General features: G+C 51.0%; 1 protein-coding gene across 2 annotated transcripts in view; it reads right to left on the bottom strand.

Moving 5' to 3' along the window:
• Window positions 1-8,713: 8,713 nt before the first annotated feature.
• The window catches only part of LOC116496596 (protoheme IX farnesyltransferase, mitochondrial), a 100,741-nt gene continuing 89,626 nt past the window's right edge, over window positions 8,714-19,828 (bottom strand). For both annotated transcript variants that reach the window (XM_032199799.1, XM_032199800.1), the window contains exon 7: window positions 8,714-11,030. In XM_032199799.1, the coding sequence (XP_032055690.1) occupies window positions 10,588-11,030 (443 nt within the window). In that variant the 3' untranslated portion in view covers window positions 8,714-10,587. The remainder of the gene's footprint in view (window positions 11,031-19,828) is intronic.

Consider the following 19,828-nt stretch of genomic DNA (forward strand, 5'->3'; position numbering starts at 1 on the left):
GGGAAGTGAGTATTTGGAGCAAGCAACCCAGGATTGCTGTGACATGCAGTGACCTGGCCAGAGAGGAGGTGGCCAGCCCAAAGCACCTCCTTCTGGGGACTGTACAGAAATAGGAGAGGTAGGGCTTTGGTCTGCAGCTTCTGCTTGCTACCACTGCCCTTTTACATTCGCACGTATCCGTCTATGATGGTTTTTCTTTGATGGCCTTTCACAGCACGCTGAGATGTCCCTAAGTCACCAGGCCATTTCCCCAGCCCTTGCCCCTGTGTGGGGTCCCGGGGAAGAGAGCTCCTGCAGGCGTTTACCCCATTTCTTCCTCGCTGAGCAGCCCTCGGTGCTGTCCTCTCTTCCTCCCTGCCACGTGTGCCCTCTGCAGGGTGTGCTGTGGTCTGGTGCACCACCACGATTTTGGGGCCAGAGGAGGGAAACTGGGACACCCAGCGTGTGTCCTCTGTACCCCGGCAGCTCCCTCACTGCCCACATCTGCTGCGCTCATTCTGATGTCACAGCAGTGAGGTGACAGCCAGGGGAGAGAGCTGAGGGCATTTTTCTCCTGAAAAACACGTGCTTTAGTACCAACCCAGGGGGCACAGCTTGCCCTGAGCGCTACCTGGGCTGGGACTGCTGGCAGAGCAGCCAGTGCCCACCCCAGGGGGGTGCCAGGGCTTTTACCCCAGTGCCACAGGCTGCCTCTGAGCTCCCAGATGTGGCTTCAGAGCCACGTCAGTGCCTGGGGACACCCCGAGGACGTCGCCGCCTCTCGCAGCAGCTCGTCACAGAGGCCCGGGCGTGCTCCAGCCGGGCAGCGGGCAGCACCACTGTACAGATGTAAGAGGAGATCTTGTTTCTCTCAACCTGAAACCATTTCCTTTCCCCCGCTGCCCTCCCTCCCCTCCCTCCCTAATTTGTCCCCGAGGGTTTAATATCTATTTCTCCAAGTGCCATGGGCCAAATTTACTGCTCGCATAACTCCACCGACTTCAATGGAGAAGAGCGTTTAGGGTGCTCCAAGGAGGCGTAAGTAGGAGTGATGTGATGGAATTGAGTAAAGGAAAATATAGCCTGATTGTCAAGAAGAGTTTCCTACCAGCGAAATCTATAGACTGTGGAAGTTTCCCATGGGAACAGGCAGAAACCAAGTTGCTGAAGTCATTTTAAAACAGCACAAGAGAATAGGAAATCAGCCCAGCGACCGGCCAAAAGGAAAGGCGAGATGACATAATGCTACTTCTCCTCCTCTCGTTTCTGCGGCTGCATTGCTTTGTCCGTGCAATTATTTTCATGCAACTGGATTTCTTCTTGTTTCTGAGCGATGTGACAGCCCTTGCTGCTCCTGCAGATGTTTGGATTCCTGTGCTAAATTCTGTCCTGGCTTACAGAAACACCCACTGCAGCCCCCGCTGCTCCTCCTGTTTGTCTTGCTGAGCACAGACCTCCTCTGGGCTCTCTTCAGGTTTCTTCCCTGCCTTACCTGGCTCTTGTGCTCCTGCATTTATGAGGCTGTACCAAATCAGTCAGCCTAATTTGGGAATAATGGCAGGGCTCCTTCAGGCTGACACAGGCTACGGATGCTACTGATGCGTATCTGCAACCTACTGGCAAGCAGAGGAGAGACCAGGGCTGGAAATCTTCCTATGTCCATGGGTCCTTCAGGCAGATTCCTGGCAGATCATCTGCTGGAAAATCATAAAGGCAATTAGCACATCAGGAACACTCCTTTCCCTGGTGACTATTGGGTCCGGCAGCTACCGCCTGCCTATTTCAGGCTGGGTATAGGAAACCAGGTCTGCACACGCCGTGGGCATGCCCAGCTACGACCCGGTGGCTTTTGCAATCTCTTGCACATGGCACTTTCTGATGTATTTATTAATGACTTAACATTCGCTCATCGTCTCAACATTAGCAACTTAAAGCTTTGCTGCTCGCAGCCTCCTACCTCGCACAGATAATTACAGATTAGAACCGGCTAATTTTTATTTTTGTAAAGCTGTCAGAGATCTATGTTTGTTATTATTGTCTCCTAGGTTGCCAGTTGCATAAATACATATGTAAAAACCCCTTTGATCTCTAAGTATAATGACACAGATTTATCAAATGTTTGCCTTTTTCTGTCTCTTTGAAAAGGCTGATTTATGGAGTGCAGTCCCTACCTCCCTTCCTCTCTTGAAATATGAAGTGTTTGTGAGCAGCCAAGGTAATATTTAATATCCTGCCAAGAATCCTTTGCACTTCCTAACAAATGAACTACAACCTAACCAAATGGTTCACATCTGTTTAGCCTCTTCTCCTTTTTAACTAAACAAATTAGCATTAGAATACCTGGGAGGCACACAAAGTCCCTTTCTAGATGACAGAACACAGACAATTATTAGCAAGGGGAGTAACTGTACTGAAAGGAGCAGGCATGGACCCAGCAGATGTTTTCACATCTCCTGTAGTGTCCATGAATGACCCGCACCGCGGCTGACATGCCGCCGTGGCCTTTTGAAGGGGGTGAGGAGTCCATTCACTGCCCCCTCTGAATGCAATTAACGGCAGCGGCCCCTGCTAGTGAAATCACGCTGCATTTCATCGCAGCAAAGGTAAAATTCGGTGTTTTTTTTTCCCCCGAATGGCTGAAAAAAAGAGCATCGCCCCGTTCCTGCCACCTTGCAGCCAGCTGTCCCGCTCGGAGGGAGAGCATTCCCCGTGCTTCAGACAGGGAATGGGCAGTTCTGGGGTTATTTCTGGTTTTGCTCATGGCTTCTCATCCCAGGTGCCTCAGACCAGCCAGCTTCATTGCCAGTCCCCGCTGGGAAAGAAGGAATCAGGAGAACGGCAAGGTGCAACTGCACATCTGCAAGGTAAGGTTGGGATTAGCACGGGCTTCTCCTGCTGGCACACTGGCACAAATCCACACTCCTCCAGCCATGTGGGGCCTGTCAAGCACCCCTGTTCCTGCCGGAGTCTCCAACACCTTTTAATCGGGCATTTATGGCTGGATTTTGGGGCTGCGGCAGGACAGGATGCAGTGGGATGAACTCTGCCGAGCGCTCACTTAATTGGACTCTTCGCTGACGAAGGGAGCCAAGTGAAACACACGTTTTATTAGGGCTAACGCTCAGCTTTTGTTGTAAATGTTTTGAAAAAGAAAACACTTTAAAGCCTCGCAGAGATACTGCTATTAATATATCATCCAAATAACAAGTGATTAAAACCAACAACAGCTACTACGAAAATGTGGCTTTGTAGCGCCGGACCGCATGGGATGCAGCAGGGAAAATCATTATGAGCACACCAGCAGGGTGCAATTATAAATAAACCCAGCTCTGTGCAGGCTACAAAAGCAGCAATAATCGGTCCAGTCTGTGGTTTAGTAAGGGCTAAAGCCATTAACCGACGGCGCTATTTATTACCAGAGACAGGGACACGACTGGATTGCGGGGTGCAACTTCAGGATAAGTCAACAGAGGGAGTTCAGTGCCACTGCGGCCAGGCAAGGCGCAGCCTGTGCATCCCAGCGAGCGGCTGATCATTGCCTGTCCCTCTGCCTGTCTGTCCATCTGTCCATCTGTCCATCCGTCCAGCGTGGCCTTCGTGCAGCCCCCGTTACAGCACGCGAAAGGCTGCTGGCGTTGGAGCAGCCTCCTTGGCTCGGGGCTGTGGGCTCGGCTGGAGTCCCTTTGGTGCCGCGCTAAGGACAGACCCAGCAAGGCTGAGCTCTGCCGGGCTTTGGCAGGGGTTTAGCAGCGGGGTGAGCCGGGCTTTCCCCAGCGGGTGCCTCCCCAGCTCACCCAGCAGTCTGCAAGCGGCCTCATGGAGCAGCCCGTGCAGCGAGCACAGCCAGGCGGCTCCCGTGGCACAAATGGCCCTGCAGATGCTCGGTGGCTGCTGAGGACCAGACCTAGCGGGCAGCACGCAGCCAGAGCCCTTCCCATCCCCAGACAGAAGCATTTCCTGCAAGCACTTCTACCTGCAAGCACTTCTCTTCCCACCGCTCGTTTTTAAAGCCAGGAGGGCTGATCACGATCAATCCCGATGTGCAAACCAAGTGCACGCAGCAAGCTGCAGACAGGGGAGAAGACATCTCAGTTCCTCCCCCTGCCACATGGTGACCGTGTGGCCATGGGCAGCTCGCCACCCCCAGCTTGCCTCAGTTTCCCCCTGCGCTGGCTGGGAGTCGCTGCTGACGGGCAGCGCGTCCACCAGCGAGCCCTTGGCTGCTCCGGTAGGCACCTCGGAGTGAAGCTGATAAACTCAGCCTGTTCCTTCCCCCGTCTGGATGCCGTCCAGCAGCTCCCCTGGAAGCAGGGCGGAAATGCCTTAATCACCTCGTTTGCATCTCCGTTTCAAGTTTAATTTGATACAGCGCCTTCTCTCCGCAGCCAAAAAAATCCCAACCATCTCCCAGCCTTTGTTAGCACCGCAAATCTTGATCTTTTTCACTGCTCGGAAAACAAAAGCCGAGTCCCCGTGCCAGCCACGTCTTGCTGAATGAGCTCCCACTGCCGTGTGCTGGGCTCCGTCCCGGCAGCCAGGTTCCCCCCTGGCAGAGGACAACTCATGGCAGAGCCCCCCCTGCCCAGCTCCTGCAGGGTCCAACCCCACCAGGCACCACGCTCTGGTCTCTATCTCTTCCCTGACCCAGGGGCTCCCATTTTCCCCATCCCCTTTTTGGAGGAGGACGATGGGCAGCTCAGTAGGGTCCCAGTTCAGGCAGGCTGGAAGAGGCTTTGTTTTCAGCCTCTCAGGGCAATTCCCTCAGGTCTGTGTTTGTGTTTAAAGAAAAGACCGTCTGGCTACAGCTGCAGTTTGTACTGGTACGAACGGTGTGTTTTGTAGTACATAATTCATGAAAAATAGATATCCAAGGAGAGCCAGTTACAGCAGAAGGTGGTGAAGAGGTGAGCGGTGACCAGGACGGACCTTGCCATGCGCCTTGGGCAGCACTGCGTGAAGGGCAGCAAAACCAGGGGGACAAAACGATTCCCCAGGCTGCCCTGGTACTCTCCGGGGCTGCACGCTCCTGAGACCCACCGAGACACCCCCTGGGTGTTGCACTGCCTCACTTAATCATGGGATCATGGAAAGGTTTGGGCTGGAAGAGATTGCCAGGGATGGGGCACCCCCAGCTCCTCGGGCAGCCTGTGCCAGGGTCTCACCGCCCTCTGAGCACAGAATTTCCTTTGAACATCTGATCTAAATCTCCCCTTTTTTTACTTTTAAACCACCCCCCCATGTCCTATTGCTATCTGCCTGCTGCTCTCCAGCTTTTCTATAAGCTCAAGTACTGAAAAGCTGCTACAAGGTCTCCCCGGTGCCTTCTCTTCTCCCTCTCTGGGCACCCCTTTTTAGCCCCTGGGCTTCATAAAGCAGAGGGACCGTGGCAGCAGCTCCCCACCAGCTCCCCGGCCGGTTCCATGCCTGACACGCTCTGAGCACCAGCTGCATCCCTTTGGAGCCATCAGCAGCAGTGCTCAAACAAGCGTTTGCAAACAAAATCCTCGCAGAGGCTCTGGGAACACGCAGGATCGTCACAGAGAGGTCGGACGCACCAACCTGAGCCCGCAGAGCCCGCTGCCAAGGCATCAGTTCTTGTTCCAAGGCCTGGAGGTGCCCAAGCTGGGTAGGAGCAGAAGGAAAAACATCTCCGCATTGTGGGAAACCAGCTCCTTTTGCCAGCCCTATCCTGTGAAACAGTCAGATTTTGCCTTTTGAAACACTGGAAACTCAAAACCAGCCCAAGGCACTGACCTTGGCTGGAAAATCTGCAGCACAGTTAATGCTGGCGGCAGAACACCAGAGGTGGTGGAAAGCGAACGAGGCAAAGCCGAGGGGAGATGCCCCAGCCAGCCCCGGTACACACACACACGTCTGAGGGCAACCTACGTGGTCTGGGGCGCTGCACACACCGAGCTCCCACCACCTCCTGCTGTTCAGGCCGGGGCAAGCCCGACCAAAGCGAGCCCCAGCAGGGCACAGCGATCGTCTCGCTTCCAAAAAATCCTTCCCATCGGGCTGACAAGGTTTGGAGGGCAGCTCCTGAGCTTGCTGAACTGTCACAGCCCTAAAAGCCGTTCTCTTTGGCACGATGGGGATGCAGCTGTGGGGCAGCAGCCCTGCCCTGCAGACGGACGCTCCCCACAGGCAGTGACCAGAAGGGGAAGCAGCCCCGCGAGGCTGAGCCACGGCCACGCGGGCAGCACGGGTGACACACCGAGCCCTGAGCCCCCGCCGGGGCCGGCTCTTCCCATGGTTAAGAAATACCAGGACCAGAAATGCCTGCCACGGGGCTGCTAGTGTTACCACCACCAACCGGGCTGCCTGGTAGGAAAACAGCGCTGCTATTTCTGTTCTAAAAGCAAAGCCTCCCGTAGACAGCATTTCTAAGGGGGGATATCTAACCACCTCTGGAGAGCAACCTGGATAACATGCTTTCTATCTGTAACCATAATGATTTCTAATAGTATCCCTCTGTTTCCATCCCATCCTCACGGGACCGCCGGAGCTGAAAAGACCGTGTGTGTTTTGTGTAAGCCCTGAAACGCCGCGGCCGGGCCGAGTGAGAAACGCTGCTGGAGCCAGGGGAGTGTGAATGTGCTGCTCTGCTGGGGCAGATTATATCAGAGACTGATACAGGAAGTGAGAGAAAAACATGTGGGGAGAGCAGAAGGGAGGGAGCTGTGTGCGCAGGGGTTGGGTTTCCTCCCTCGCGCTGGAACAAAGCGGGGACCCCCACCGACCGCTCGCTTTTGGGGCCGCCTGTCACACCAAGGTGCCGCAGGCGCTGCCTGGATTCCTGCAGCAGCCCTGGCTCCTGGCGAGCGCTGGAGCTCGGGGCAGTCTGAGATCATGGAGCTGGGTTTCCCAAGTCCTCCTGCCTGGCGAGCATTGTACCGAGGTTAAGCGATCTGCTGAAGGTCAGAGCAAGGAGCAGGAGCGCAGGGGGACGCACGAGGCAGCTCTCCGCAGTGCCGCTCAGATGCCAGCACTCTCCTCCAAGGCCCGTGAAGAACAATGGGCAAGGGGCTGACAAAACTTGGGCTATCGAGCTGTTCCCCTGTCCAGCCAGGCTAAATATTATCATCCCTACTCTACAGATGGACTGCATTTCCTCGGCAGAAATCTGGAAAGAATGAAGATCCCCGGAGCCTTAGGGCTACTGTTTTATCCACAAAAACAGACTTGGAGGCACACAAAAGGTTTAAAGTTCACATGGACTAAAACAAGCTTCGTCTTCTCCACTCACTGGCCCAGATTCCTCCGTCAGCCTCAGCGCAGGCTTCAGGAGGTGCAATGCTGCCAGCGAAGGATTTCCTTTGCAGAACGCCGTAACAGCAAGCCCCAGAAGGGACCACCTCGGCACCAGCAGAGCCCGGGGCTGGAGGGAAACGGCAAAGAGCTGCTGCTTTCTTCCTTCCACACAAAGCAGTCTGCCCCAGGAGGGCCAAACCACACGGAGACCCCGAGTAACCAGGATAACGGGATGCCAAAGAACCCATACTCAAGCCCCCTACACAGGATAACAAAACAGCATTGCAGTTCTGTTAGAAACCATCGCTTTGGACCTGTGGAGCTGTGCAAAGCAACCCAGTGCTTGCAGGGTCCGGGACAGAGGTGCAGGAAGCCCAGCTTTAGCCCCCGGCATTTACAATCACAGCAAGTCACCAGCATGCCCCTCACCTGCTCTTTCCTTGCAGCATTTAGGCACTAACATCAGCAGTGCTGGAGCAGGGAGAGCTGTGTTAATCCTGGATGCAGGGTCACAGCGATCACAAACACCTTGGGATGTGGGCAGGCAGTTTCAGAACCTGTCTCATTCCCACAGCAGCACCCTGAATGCTGAAATGGACACCTCACACACCTACCACGCTGTCTGTACGTACCCGAGGTTTCCATTTAGCAGTTTTCATTTTCACAGTACGAACAACAGCAAAAATTCCTGTAGGTGGTTAAATGTCTTCATCCATACCTGATACGTGGCCATTTTACAGCATGGCACAGAACACCTCCTGGCTGAAAAAAGACAGTTTTTTTCTCCTACCAATAAATAAGTAAATAAATGGTATTTCTTACCTGTAAATTCCGGATCCACGCATCCCAGAAAGATGCTCTCCCTTCAGGCCAGACTGACCAGGCGCAGAGGTGGTGGTGCAATTTCGTGACCTGCATTTTGCAGACACCCAGCAATGATTACAAAGCTCCCGTCTAGCCTGAAAACCCGTGAATGTTACACATTCTGGCCCAAGAAATGAAGATGTCCACTCTTCAAAACTGAACCACAGCCATGTCCTCAGGTCCTTTAATCAAAATTGACTGTCAGGACAGCACTCCGTACTTGCAGGCCATCCTGAGGCTGAGCTCAATCATGACTTAGGAGAAAACCACAACCCTCCTGTTTCAGCACTGCTTTCTGCCTCTGGGAGCCAATCCTGCGGTTTTTGTGAGCCATCTGCTATTTTCAGGTTCCTCTCCCAGCTAAAGGTTCACCAAATTCTTTGGTTTTGCTCAAACTCTTTCCATTCACATGCAACCTATTGCAGTGTGCTTTTTGCACAATAACCCAGTATTTTGCAAGCCATCCTCGCTCTTGCAAAGATCAAGAAGAATACTGGTGCTGGGAGAAATGCCACAAAACTATCATCAAATAAGTTCGCAATTAACCGAACAGTACCAGAGTTTCAATTATACATCAGTTGTTTAAAAACAGCTTCCGAGCACTCCCCTCTTTTTGTACAGTATGCACTTTATTGCCAAGAAGACTGAATGCACTTTTAAAACAAATTAAGAAATTGTACAGTTGTACAGTTTCCAGATACTTGCACGAAGTGTTCCCCCCGGTAACTTGAGAATGATGGAGATGCCCAGAAACTGGGAACTCAATCCTGTCATCTGCAATCACTTGAGAGAGCCGGGAAATCTTGCAACCGATTATTTAAGAGCCATGTAAAACAGGTGGCTCTGCTCCTGCGGAGCACCTCCGCCAGCAGCACAGAGGTTACCGGTGTCACTCCTGATTTACACCGGCGTAACTGAGACCAGAAGTTGGGCTTGGAGCATTAAAGCCGCCAGGGAAGATTTTATGGCAGCTTGATACACACAGGGTGGCAGATTTGTGACGTCTCTTGAAGGGCTTTCTTCGGGATCGGGTTAGGGAACTGTCTCCCGTTTCAGATATTGCTGCATCTCTGGGTCGATGTACAACTGTGCTGCCCAGTTCTCCCCACATGGGAAAGAAATCTTGGCATGGAAACGCATCAAGTCATAACAGGCATTAACTACCACAATAAACTGGAGCACGGCCTTTGTCTACACGGGATGCCGGCGTGTTTGGAAGCATCCCAGCTGCTCGCAGCCAGCCCCAGGTATGCTGAGGGTGAGCCACAGCCCCGGACTGGCATCACAGCCACGTTGCACCGTGCCTAGGGACACATTCCATCGCATCATTTAACAAAGACAATGCATCTTCCTAACAGGACTATCCCCAACCGTTCTTTTGAGAGACACTGGCTGCATCAGCAATTTGAACGGTACAATATTAGAAAAAAATCCTAAACATTTTTTTTTCCTACAAAATGTGTTTCCTTACTGATGACAAACCCCAGGCGAGACCTTCTCTCTGAGTCACAGTGGTGGGCCACCAGATACCATTCAAATTCTTGATGCAAGTCCAGAGCTCTTTCAAGGACACTGGGACCGAACGGGCTGGCACAGGACACATCAGCACAGAAACGTCTTACAGCTACCCGACTGAGATCTCCTCCCCTCCTCCTACAACTTTTCAAAGCTTGCAATGGCAGTTTTTACCAGCCAAAGATCTGGCACACAGGGCTCAAACCTTAATGATGTAAAACCACATGGGAGCTGGAAATTCACTGTGATGGATGTAGTAGGAAAATGGCTAAGAGTGTGTTCAAGTATATGCTACGGAATAGCTGCTCATCTGGAGGTTGTTTAAATGCTGATGTGTAGTGTGCTGAAAGACAGTTTTCTTAACTCGTTTAGCATTGTGAAAGCATTGTGAAAGCTAGGTGAAAGCTACAAATACCCTAGTGTGCATGGAAAATCTTGGGAGAAGTAACTGATAGGAAAAAGGCTCAGAAACGGAAGGTTTCTGTGTAATAACAGAGCAGGGACGGCATAGACCGAGACAATACAAGCTCACCCAGCCCATCATGAGCCTTAAAGCTTAATTTGGAAAGGATGCTTGGGGCAGGGGTGATAAATCATTCATTTGTCGCTTCCTGACTTCTTCGCCAAGGCTGCCAGTGCTGGCGGTCAGTGAGTGTGCGCTTGTGACTTGCTAAGCGAAGACCCATCCACGAGGTGAGAGATCAAGACTCACAAAGGCCGTGGAAGGGCATCCGGAAGTGTGTGCTTCTGACACAGGCAAAATTTTAATCTGTGGTGAGTGAATGAATGGGCCTGTGGCCCGTGAATGCTCAAAGCTCTCCTGTCTATTCCCTTTGAGAAGAAAATAGAAAATCATCGCATGAAGTGGTCACCAGGCACAAATGATTCTTCTTCAAACAAATCCCACAGGTTTCCCCCTTGTAACTACTAAAATACACTACCTGATGTGTCATGAGGATGACAAATCATTGACATTTAAGGCAATCTCATTTCCATAGCCCTCCCGTGACTTCCACCGTGCAGATCGCCTTTTTCTTCCTTCTCCAGCAAAGACTTCTTGCAGGAGAACATGACGAGCAGCAGCATTGGCAAATGCCACAGACTGCAGAAGAAGAGCTTCCTGGAGCTGCTGCGGTCTGCATCCCTGTAGAACCGAAAGCCGAGGTAGGAGATGTAGAGGTTAATGGGGAGTGAAATGATGGGGAAAGTCCACGTGGTGATGTCGAGGACGGGAGCCACCGTGGAGAGTCCGATTAAGGCCACGCAGTGCCGCAGAGCCACCCGCCTGCACAGCCCCGGGTGGGTCACAGACATCATACAGTAACCTCCTCGGGAGTAATCTTCCCGCAGCCCCCAGCTCAGGGCGTTGAAATGAGGGAACTGCCAGGAGTAGAGGATTCCTCCCAGCAGTAACGCACCTGCAGTGGGACAGAGAGAAGGAAAACGGGCGTTAGAAGGCCCAGCTGGGCCACCACAAGTGCTGCAGGAAGACCTCAGCAGATACAGGGCTTGTTTTTGCAAGAAGTCAGTGCTACAAACCTGCTCCATGCTCCCTGCAGAATGAGGCATGCTCTGCTTTTAACAGCACTTACACAGGGTCACGCTTGGTGGTTCTTCTGCTTTTGCCACTCTTAATTTGCAAATCAGTTCAACAAGCTGCTTCTTCCCAATGCACCACTGCTGCATCTCTCCCACTTTTGTCCCCTAGTTGGTGCATCCAGAGGAAGCCCAGGGGCCGAGCGCTGCCTCACGGCTGTGCTGCTGCCCAGAAACGGGGGCCCTGCTCGGTGGGAGCAGAAGAGGAGAAGCTCATCTCCTCCAGAGAGCTGGGCCAGCACCCTCAGAGCCTGTTTGTCTGCTGCACAACAGGAGGAGAGTGCACACAGCAGGGCCGTGCTTCGACCACGGACCCCAGGGGCAGCAGAACTGGCACAAGTGGCTAACGAGGTGACAGCAGGTGGAGGACCGGGCTCCAGAGCAGCTCTGGTAACATGCAAATAACCTCAGCGAGTAGCAGCTCACACCGACCAGCCACTTTTACGTTGCAAAAGCAGCTATGAGCACACAGCATTTTCAGCACTGTTCCAGCTATCCCCAGGACACGATACAGGTCTTATCAAGGCAGAAGGAGCTTATGCTGATTTCAGTGAGCTTCAAGGAGGCCCTCAGACTAAACTCTGATCACAAGTTTTGACTGAAGACACCAAAATCCCCCAAGGCTGCTGCACATTATGAGCATTCCTGGATTTTCCTCCCATTTCCCCAGCTCCCAAGCACTCCGCTCCAGCATTAACACTTTCTTTGCATCTTCCTGCTTCCACAAGTTCATCCTCTATGGAAACTACTTCTCGCTTGGAGCTGCAAATCTATCATTTGCTTAATGAGTCGACAGAAATGGCACTGCTCTGAGGTTTGTCCTCTCTCTGACTGTTTTGGCTGCATGTTCCTTGGGGCTGGGCACATCCAGCTCCTGTCTTATGCAGCATGCCATGCAGTGGTGTTGCCGTGCAAATAATGATAAGAGTAATTTGATTTGGAAGTTTTGTTTTTGTTTTTGTTTTGTTTGTTTTTTTGCCCTACTTTATCAACAAGTGAAGGAATGGAATCCTAGAATCAGTAAGGTCGGAAAAGACCTTCAAGATCACCCGGTCCAACCATCACCCAATTACCAACATCACCGTTAGACCTCGTGCAGGTTTCCAGTTGCCTACAAGACACAGCAGTGGTGTAGAAGACCTGGCTCATCCCTTTTTAAACTAAGTAACCAACACCTCCGCTAGGTTAGTGCAAGCCTCTAAAAGTTGATTACCTTAAGCACGGAGATAGAGATGTAGTGAGCATGCAGCTTTCAGAACAACGCTGCCTGATACGAATTCAGGTGATTTCCTGGCCTATGGCCAAAAACATTTGCAGATCCTGCCATCTGACCCTCCCAAAACCTTACTCCCAGGGGACAAATGCTTAGTGCCTCCTCTAAATCAGAACTTCATAAGATGGTTCAAATGGTGCACCCCAAAGTCACCATTAATTTCATGGCCAGTGCCAGCAACAGCGATGTTGACCCTAACAAGACAGGATTTGGTTCAGTTCTGCTGAAACCGAACAGAGTAGGCTTCACTCAAATAAATTGAAATAAAACTTCCTCAAGGAGCTCCTCAGTTTCACCCTACTCCAGGAGAAATCACGGGGAAAACATTCCTGCAATATATCATTCTTTAGCTTTTTCCTGCTCTTGTAAAACATATCACCAGAGGCAAGATCCTGAACGTGATAAAACTGGGATGGGAATACCCGTCAAGTCTCGCATCCGAGGTGCTTCGGGGACATCAGGCTGTCGGTTTGTGCAGTGCTGGGAACGGCAAGCTGCAGTTCCCCACCGGCAGAGGAAACGTGCGGGGCTGGAGCCAGGGCCAGGATTCGCACAGAGGCTGCCCCCGCTTCCCACGGACCCGGCACGGGCTGCAAGGCCGCCTTCCCTGCTCGGTTCTTCAAACGCTGTCTGCAGCCAAGCTCCAAACACGCCCTAAACCTCAAGCACACAGAACGCTTTTACGGTTCTCAAACTGTAACACCATTAAAAAAATAGTCATCTGGAGAAACTCTGAAACACAAACAGGGCAACCCGACTACTTGGGGCTGGGCTCCCATTTACAAAGCTCTGGTTTTTACATGCAAGCCTTTGGAATTTAATTGCTTTGATTACATTACAACCATTGAGATAATTGATATTTTACAGAGAAGCTGAACAGTAAAACAATTTAATAGCCCATTATGAAGATTTTAACTGGCCCAGTCTTTTTGTTAGTTTCCCATGTGCCCTGGACATCCTGCAATTTCCTTTGGAGATTGCCAGGCTGTCGGAGATTTCCAAGTGTCACACAAGACCGACGACTTGCAAGGCACAGCACACGGTGAAGGACGATTCAGCAACAAATAAGCCCCAAGCAGGAGTCCTGTCAAGCCCAGAGCAGACACGGTAATACTCAGTAATTACTAGATGCATGTTAACTGTGTCATAATTAGGTCAGTCGTGTTTTTAAGCAATACTGTAGTGAGACTGACTCTGGAGAATTACCTGGTTCAAAACCCTGCAGTCTGCTGTTTCTTCCGAGTAGTTCCCAACAATTTGGGAACTTGGTTTAATCAAAGCAAATCTCCTTTTTCTCCACAGAGCTTATAATTAAGTGAAGACCAGGCAAGGTTGTTCACAGCAGATACATGTGGAGCTCTGGATTTTTATCCAGACTTTCCATCCCCAAGCTCCCCTGGCTCCTCTGTGGCACATGAAAGTCCTGAGCACACACCAGCCAGCATGAAACACCCCTAAGATCTCCAGCTCTCCCTAAGTGGTTATGCATGGCAAGACCTCAGGGATATCCCACACTCTTTTGCCTCTTTGGCCGAATTTTGAATAACTGCAAGTTGAGCCCGTTTATCACCACCTCCAAACTCTTTGCTTCCCCAGTGTGAGAGCTGCAAGCAGCCCCGTATAAACCCCATAACTTGGCAGAGGAGTCCTGTTTGATCTCCGAAACCAAATGGAGTCTGTTTAGGGAGACAGGACCCAGTATTCTTTCACTGTTAGGTGCAAAATAGCCATAAAGTGTTTTCACTTCAGTTCCCATTGTTTAATTGGCTTGTATTAGCTTAAATCATCTGGAAAGCCAGCCTTGCAAAGGACCAGGTATGTCCCTATAGCATGCGCAGAGTTAAAGAACAGATTTTACCACTCATCATGAATTTTAAGGTTAAGCTATTATTTTTTTTTCTTAAATTCTTTTAAAAGTACTTAAATAGTAATAATAGATCTTCTTTTTAATAAACAAGAACAAGCTGAGATTTTTATTTTATTTTAATATCTAAGATAAAGCCAAAATGTCAACGGGAGCTGAAGAAGGTGGAAAATGGTTATTTCTTTCTGTAAATATATTTTTATCTAGTAAAATACTGAAGCTCTATAAATTGCACCTTTCCTAAAACAAACAAGAGACTAAATTCCACAGACATTGGGAAACTGCTTGGCAAGACATTTTAAGGTTCAACAAATTTGAGTAAGAGTTGGAAATAACAGTGAGGTGACTTCCAAGAGCAACTAGTGATGCCGGGCTTTCAAGCTGCAGTAGCTGACAGTCTAATTCTCAAAATACAAGAACAAGAAGCGTCCACCTCTGAAGTTTTGCTCTTCTTGGTGTCAAGAAGGCCTTGCGGTACCTCAAAATGTTGATTAAAATTTCGTGCTTTATTCCTTTTAAAGTGGTTTATGGTGACACCTCATCTGCAGGACATCCCAAAACCCAAGCTAGGGAGCGCCTAAGCCTGCTCTGTCCCTGACTCTCTGCTAAGAGAAATAAATGGGAGATGGCTCCTGGGGTGTGAGCCCTGGCCAAGAGATGGTTCTTGGGGTGTGAGCCCTGGCCACCGGCTGACACAGGGACAGAAGGGCAAGCACACAGCAACAGCTTCTTGTCCTGCCTGCCCTGGCATTGCCAGGGATGTTCCGGTCCCTAGTGCAGTCCCCCAAATCCCTAGCAGAGTCCCCCAAGCTCCTCACGCCCTGTGAAGGACCCAGAGTCTGTTCCAACCCAAATATCTCTTGCTGAAGAAACAGTGGGCACATTCCCTGCTGAGCAACAGTGCCAAGAGAAATCTTGCTGGAAGCATTGATCTGAACAGTTTCCTTCATATAAACTAACCCGAGGACTGCAAACCTCTCAACCCCTGCAGGGCAGAAGTAACCTCTGGCTCCTGCTGACCCTCCCGCCGAGGACGCTGCTCTCTGAAGCCCTCGTCTGAGCAGGGCTCCTGCTGGCAGGCGATGCCTCCCACCATCACAGTGCTGTCTGCAGCGTACAGCCGGCACGTGGAGCAGCGCGATGATTTCACCCACAGCTGAATTCGTTCAGTTTCCCACTTTATAACAAGGCACAAGACTCTGGGACGATGTGATCGAAATTCGCTGCAAACTTTCTGTGGGCGAGTTGTTCCAGGGCAGAACAGGAGCGGAGCAAGAGAGGGCAGAGGCTGGAGCCCCAGGCACGAGCTCGGTGCCTCGGGCTGGAGTCCTGCCAGCGCGGCGCTGCCTGCGCACGCTGGGGCAAACATGCCCAAGGTTATCTGCAGGGCCGCTGCTGTGTCGACACCGTGTTCCTGAAAACACCCAGATGAGCAGCTTATTCTGTCCTCTTGTCCTTCCCACTGCTCTTTAGGGCATGCACGGTGCCTTCTGTTCTCACCCAGGGACCTGCAAACCTCTGCTATCGCTTGCAAGCTCTGGGCAGGACAAACAGCCAGATACTTAACCAGGACAATAAACCAACAAAAAAAGAAACAGAAAGAAGGGGGAGCTGATGTGTAGCATCAGTTCAGGAATGGACTCGCTCCTTCTGTCGTTTCTTTGGTGCTGTGTATGTATGACTGGGAACTGGCCAACCAGGCATTAAAATAAACACAGAATGGTTAAAATATCAGCTCCAAAACAGATGTTGAAATCTTATTGCATTTCCCAAAGCTGGTGTTTACTGCCTTGGCAACCTAAGAATGCTGTTTTGCTTAAAGCACAATTTTAGTAATTCTTCTGCCTTGAATAATGCGAAGGAATTTTCAAATTATTTCCAGACCTCGGTAGCTCCCCGCCTTATTAGAGGGAAGCACCGGCCTTTTGTCTCTAGGAAACTGCTCTGAGGTTGGCTCCTGTCAGGAGGGGAAGGCTTTGGTAGCCTAAGCTTCGCCTCTTAATGGACTGTAGTCAGGAAACAACCACACACCGTTTTACTTGATAGCACACAACTGGCTCTCCTCAGCTAAGAGATGTCGAACAAATTGCTCCTCTTTAAGCCAGACAAGGTAGATTAGAGCTCCGAGCTTTGAACTGCTCCAGCTGTATCCACCTGCTTGGAGCAACCATGCTGTCTTCGACTGCATTTTTCACCTTTTCTACAAGAAATTTGACATAACCAGCCCAAAAGGTTTCACCGTGGTTCTGCAGGCTCTTTACAGGCTGTCACCCTGGCAGGAAACGTACTCGGTACACCCCCAGAGCTTTTGTTTTCTGGCTTCCGAGTGTGTTCACAACAGGTCTAACACAGGAGATTCCCCAGAGATTTCTAACTACGCAGCAATTACAGGTGTAAAGGCAGATTGTGAAATCTCATCATAACCGTTCTGCCCACTGCAGGTACAGTGACACACCAAATATCCCCAGGGTTATCTGGAGGAGCTGGGACAAACACTTGGCACCCATAGCACCGCTGTCCTGTAGGAACTGCTTCACAAAGCTGCCGGCAGCATCTTCTGTTTGTGCAGCAGTCGGGGCACGCACTAATTGGGATCTTTCCTTCAGCTTGTTTCAGTGATGGAAAATAACTATTAGGGTAAATCAACTGGCCTCAGATTACACGTGTTCAAGATACTGCCCTGATAAAATCTCCCCGAGGAAACATTTTACCTACTATTTAATTTTTACCATTGTCTTCAGGAGCAGAAATGGGATTAGCTCTACAAAATTTACATCTTAATTCGTGATTACGAAGCATTCTCAGCCACAAAGGCATTTAGGAATTATCTGCTCACAAACCTTAACCAAACCGAGACAAATTCCCCCGTACTTTACCACTGCGGCGTTTCCTACATTAGCAGCAGAGCAAGACAACAACCGGCACTTCTGCCTCCGCGGGGAAACAAAAGCACATGCTATTGCTTGCGCCAGATGACACGCGAGTGGCTAAGCAGCCTTGAGGAAAAAAAAAAGGAAAGGTGTCGCTTCCAAAGCCTCGCACAAGGTCCCTCGCCGTGGACAATGGGGCGGGCTGCGGTGCTCGGCTGTCTTTGTGAGCCTCAAGGCTGTGCGGGGGAGAGCGTGGCAAAGCTACAAAGCTTCATGGTCATGGGTTTCTATAGGTGGCTCTTTTGAGCGGTGGCACAAAAGGCTTGCGGAGCAGGACCGTCTCAGGGCTGCAGGAGATTTCTCTGCGGGAGCAGGTAAAGGGGAGGGGTGCTGGGGTGTGCGCGCTCTGTTGGCAGAACAAGAGGAGCACCCTCGGTGTCCACCACGAGTAGGAAATGAAGTTGGCAGTGGGGTTTCTCACCTCCAGGAAACGTTGCTGGCCGCTGGTTTTAGCAGAAGGAAGCCAGATGTCCTCAGGTGTGCTCGCCATGGGGAGAAAGATAGCTGCCGTGTGCAGATACTGCGTACAGGTGAAGATATCACATACAGAGACACGCAGGCACGCACAGTTTTGTGCAACACACAACCGGTTATTGCTGCTGACAGCCCCACAGGGAAACACCTTTCATTGTACAGCCACGGTTGCGTAAAACAATGCCCTACATAACTCGTCTCAGCTACCCCAGCAACATACACCACAAAAAATGCAAGCCTGGTGGTTACGATGGAATTACCAGAGCATTCGTTTGTGCAAATACATCCAGGAAGCATTTGCCAAAGTTTGCCGAAGGACCGGGTTCAGCAGAGGACGGCAAAACTGTAGAGCCACGCGGGGGCTCCCCATCGACAGCCTCTTCCAGGCTCCAAAGTGGGAGCCCCTCCTGTAGCCCCCGGCTGGTGCCTTCTCCTGAGGGTGCTGTGCACCATCCTGAGCACCTCCTGGGGGTGCTGTGCGCCGCTGCACGGGGCAGGGATGTGGGTACTGGGGTGCAGCCTCTGAATTCCTGGGGACAGTCCCTCCAGGTGCCCCACTGCTGGAGCTGCTGCTTGTCTCTTTTGAAGATGGAAAGAATAAAAAAAGCTCACCAGCTTTTGTCCTAAATTCAGACCAGCTGCTTACTAGTCCTGTCCCTCCACCCTGTTTTTTACAGTTCCTACCCACACAAAGCACACTCCTGGCCCCCAGCTTCCAATTCTCAGATGTCGATAACATGAACATCCCTGCTCCCTTTGTAACAGACCACAGATCTCGTTGTCTTTCGTCTGAGAAGTGAAACCCTGCACAGCTGATGTTGCTGGAGGGAGCTCGTGGCTGAAGCCCCCACCCGCAGGGCAGCTCCCACCTTGAGGGGCTCAGAAAGCTCAGTGCTCAGCTAGAAAGGCTGGGACACTGAGATGTCCACGCTTATTTTGCAAGCAATTAAGCTGTTGCTTTGCTCTCCCTCCTCCTGGCAGCCAAATGCTACATCAGGGAAGGTATCGGAGACCTCAGGCACTGACAGGTTGGGCCACAGCCCCCCCCCGTGCCCTGTTTTCTTTTTTTTGTTCCTGAAACTATCCATCTGCCAAATGTCACTAGCTGATAAGAACTGCCCGTTATTAAATCCCCATTTGTAAATAGATGTTGGCTGACATAATTAATGTCTACCATACAACATAATTTGAATTACAAAGTAAAGGCAATTTAAAAATCAGCCTCCAAATGATTACAATTGATATGCAGTCTATAAATTCCATAGCCCCCAGGAATTATTTAAATTTCTGAAAATGAATGAAAATCAGTACAAGATGTCTTTCAGGAAAACGAGACCAGAAGTGGAGCATCTGAGATAAACTAAATAGTCTCTTGAGATAAACACTCTTTGGTGCAGTAATACCTATGGCTCCAGGCCACCGTGGGTCTGTAATGTCTGCTGTTATGTCAGGGCCGTTATCTGCTGTGCCACTGCCACCTACTCAGAATAAATCCCCTTAACTGATAAGCACATTATGTTGAGGACCCCTGCCTGTCACTTCCATCCAACTGGGTGGTTCACACCAACGCCGTGGCGCTGAACTGCTCCGCTCCGAGGCAGCGACACCGCAGGCTGGGACTGAGCCGCCTGTGTAGGAGCGCAGGGAGGGGAGAGGAAGAAGTGCGAAACATGTAGAAGCAAACACGGGCTGTGGCGCTCGGAAATGCTCACCGCAGATTTATTCGTCTGCTAACTAAAAATAACAAGTTAAGATGGGCAACAAACACTGTTAACAAGCAAGCAGCAGCGTTAGGCTGGCGAGGCAGAACAGCAATGCAAGGGTAATTTAAAGCACGCATACGTATGCCCCTCGCATGCCAAGATAAATAGCTCTGGTACTTCCTCCAGACATCTGCACGATGGCATCGCACAGGCTCAACAGCAGCACGGCACCCACAGGAGCACTGCAGAACCCGGACCTTGCACGTGGCAGGGCTCTGCTGAGCTTTGCCTCTTCCTCCTGTCTTTATGCGATCACTTAGGGCTTTAAGTGTGTTTCATTATTTTCCTGCTAGTCCTTCCTTCAAAAAATCAGCAG

The sequence above is a fragment of the Aythya fuligula genome, chromosome 18, assembly GCF_009819795.1.
Source record: "Aythya fuligula isolate bAytFul2 chromosome 18, bAytFul2.pri, whole genome shotgun sequence".
NCBI classification, from domain to species: Eukaryota; Metazoa; Chordata; class Aves; order Anseriformes; family Anatidae; genus Aythya; species Aythya fuligula.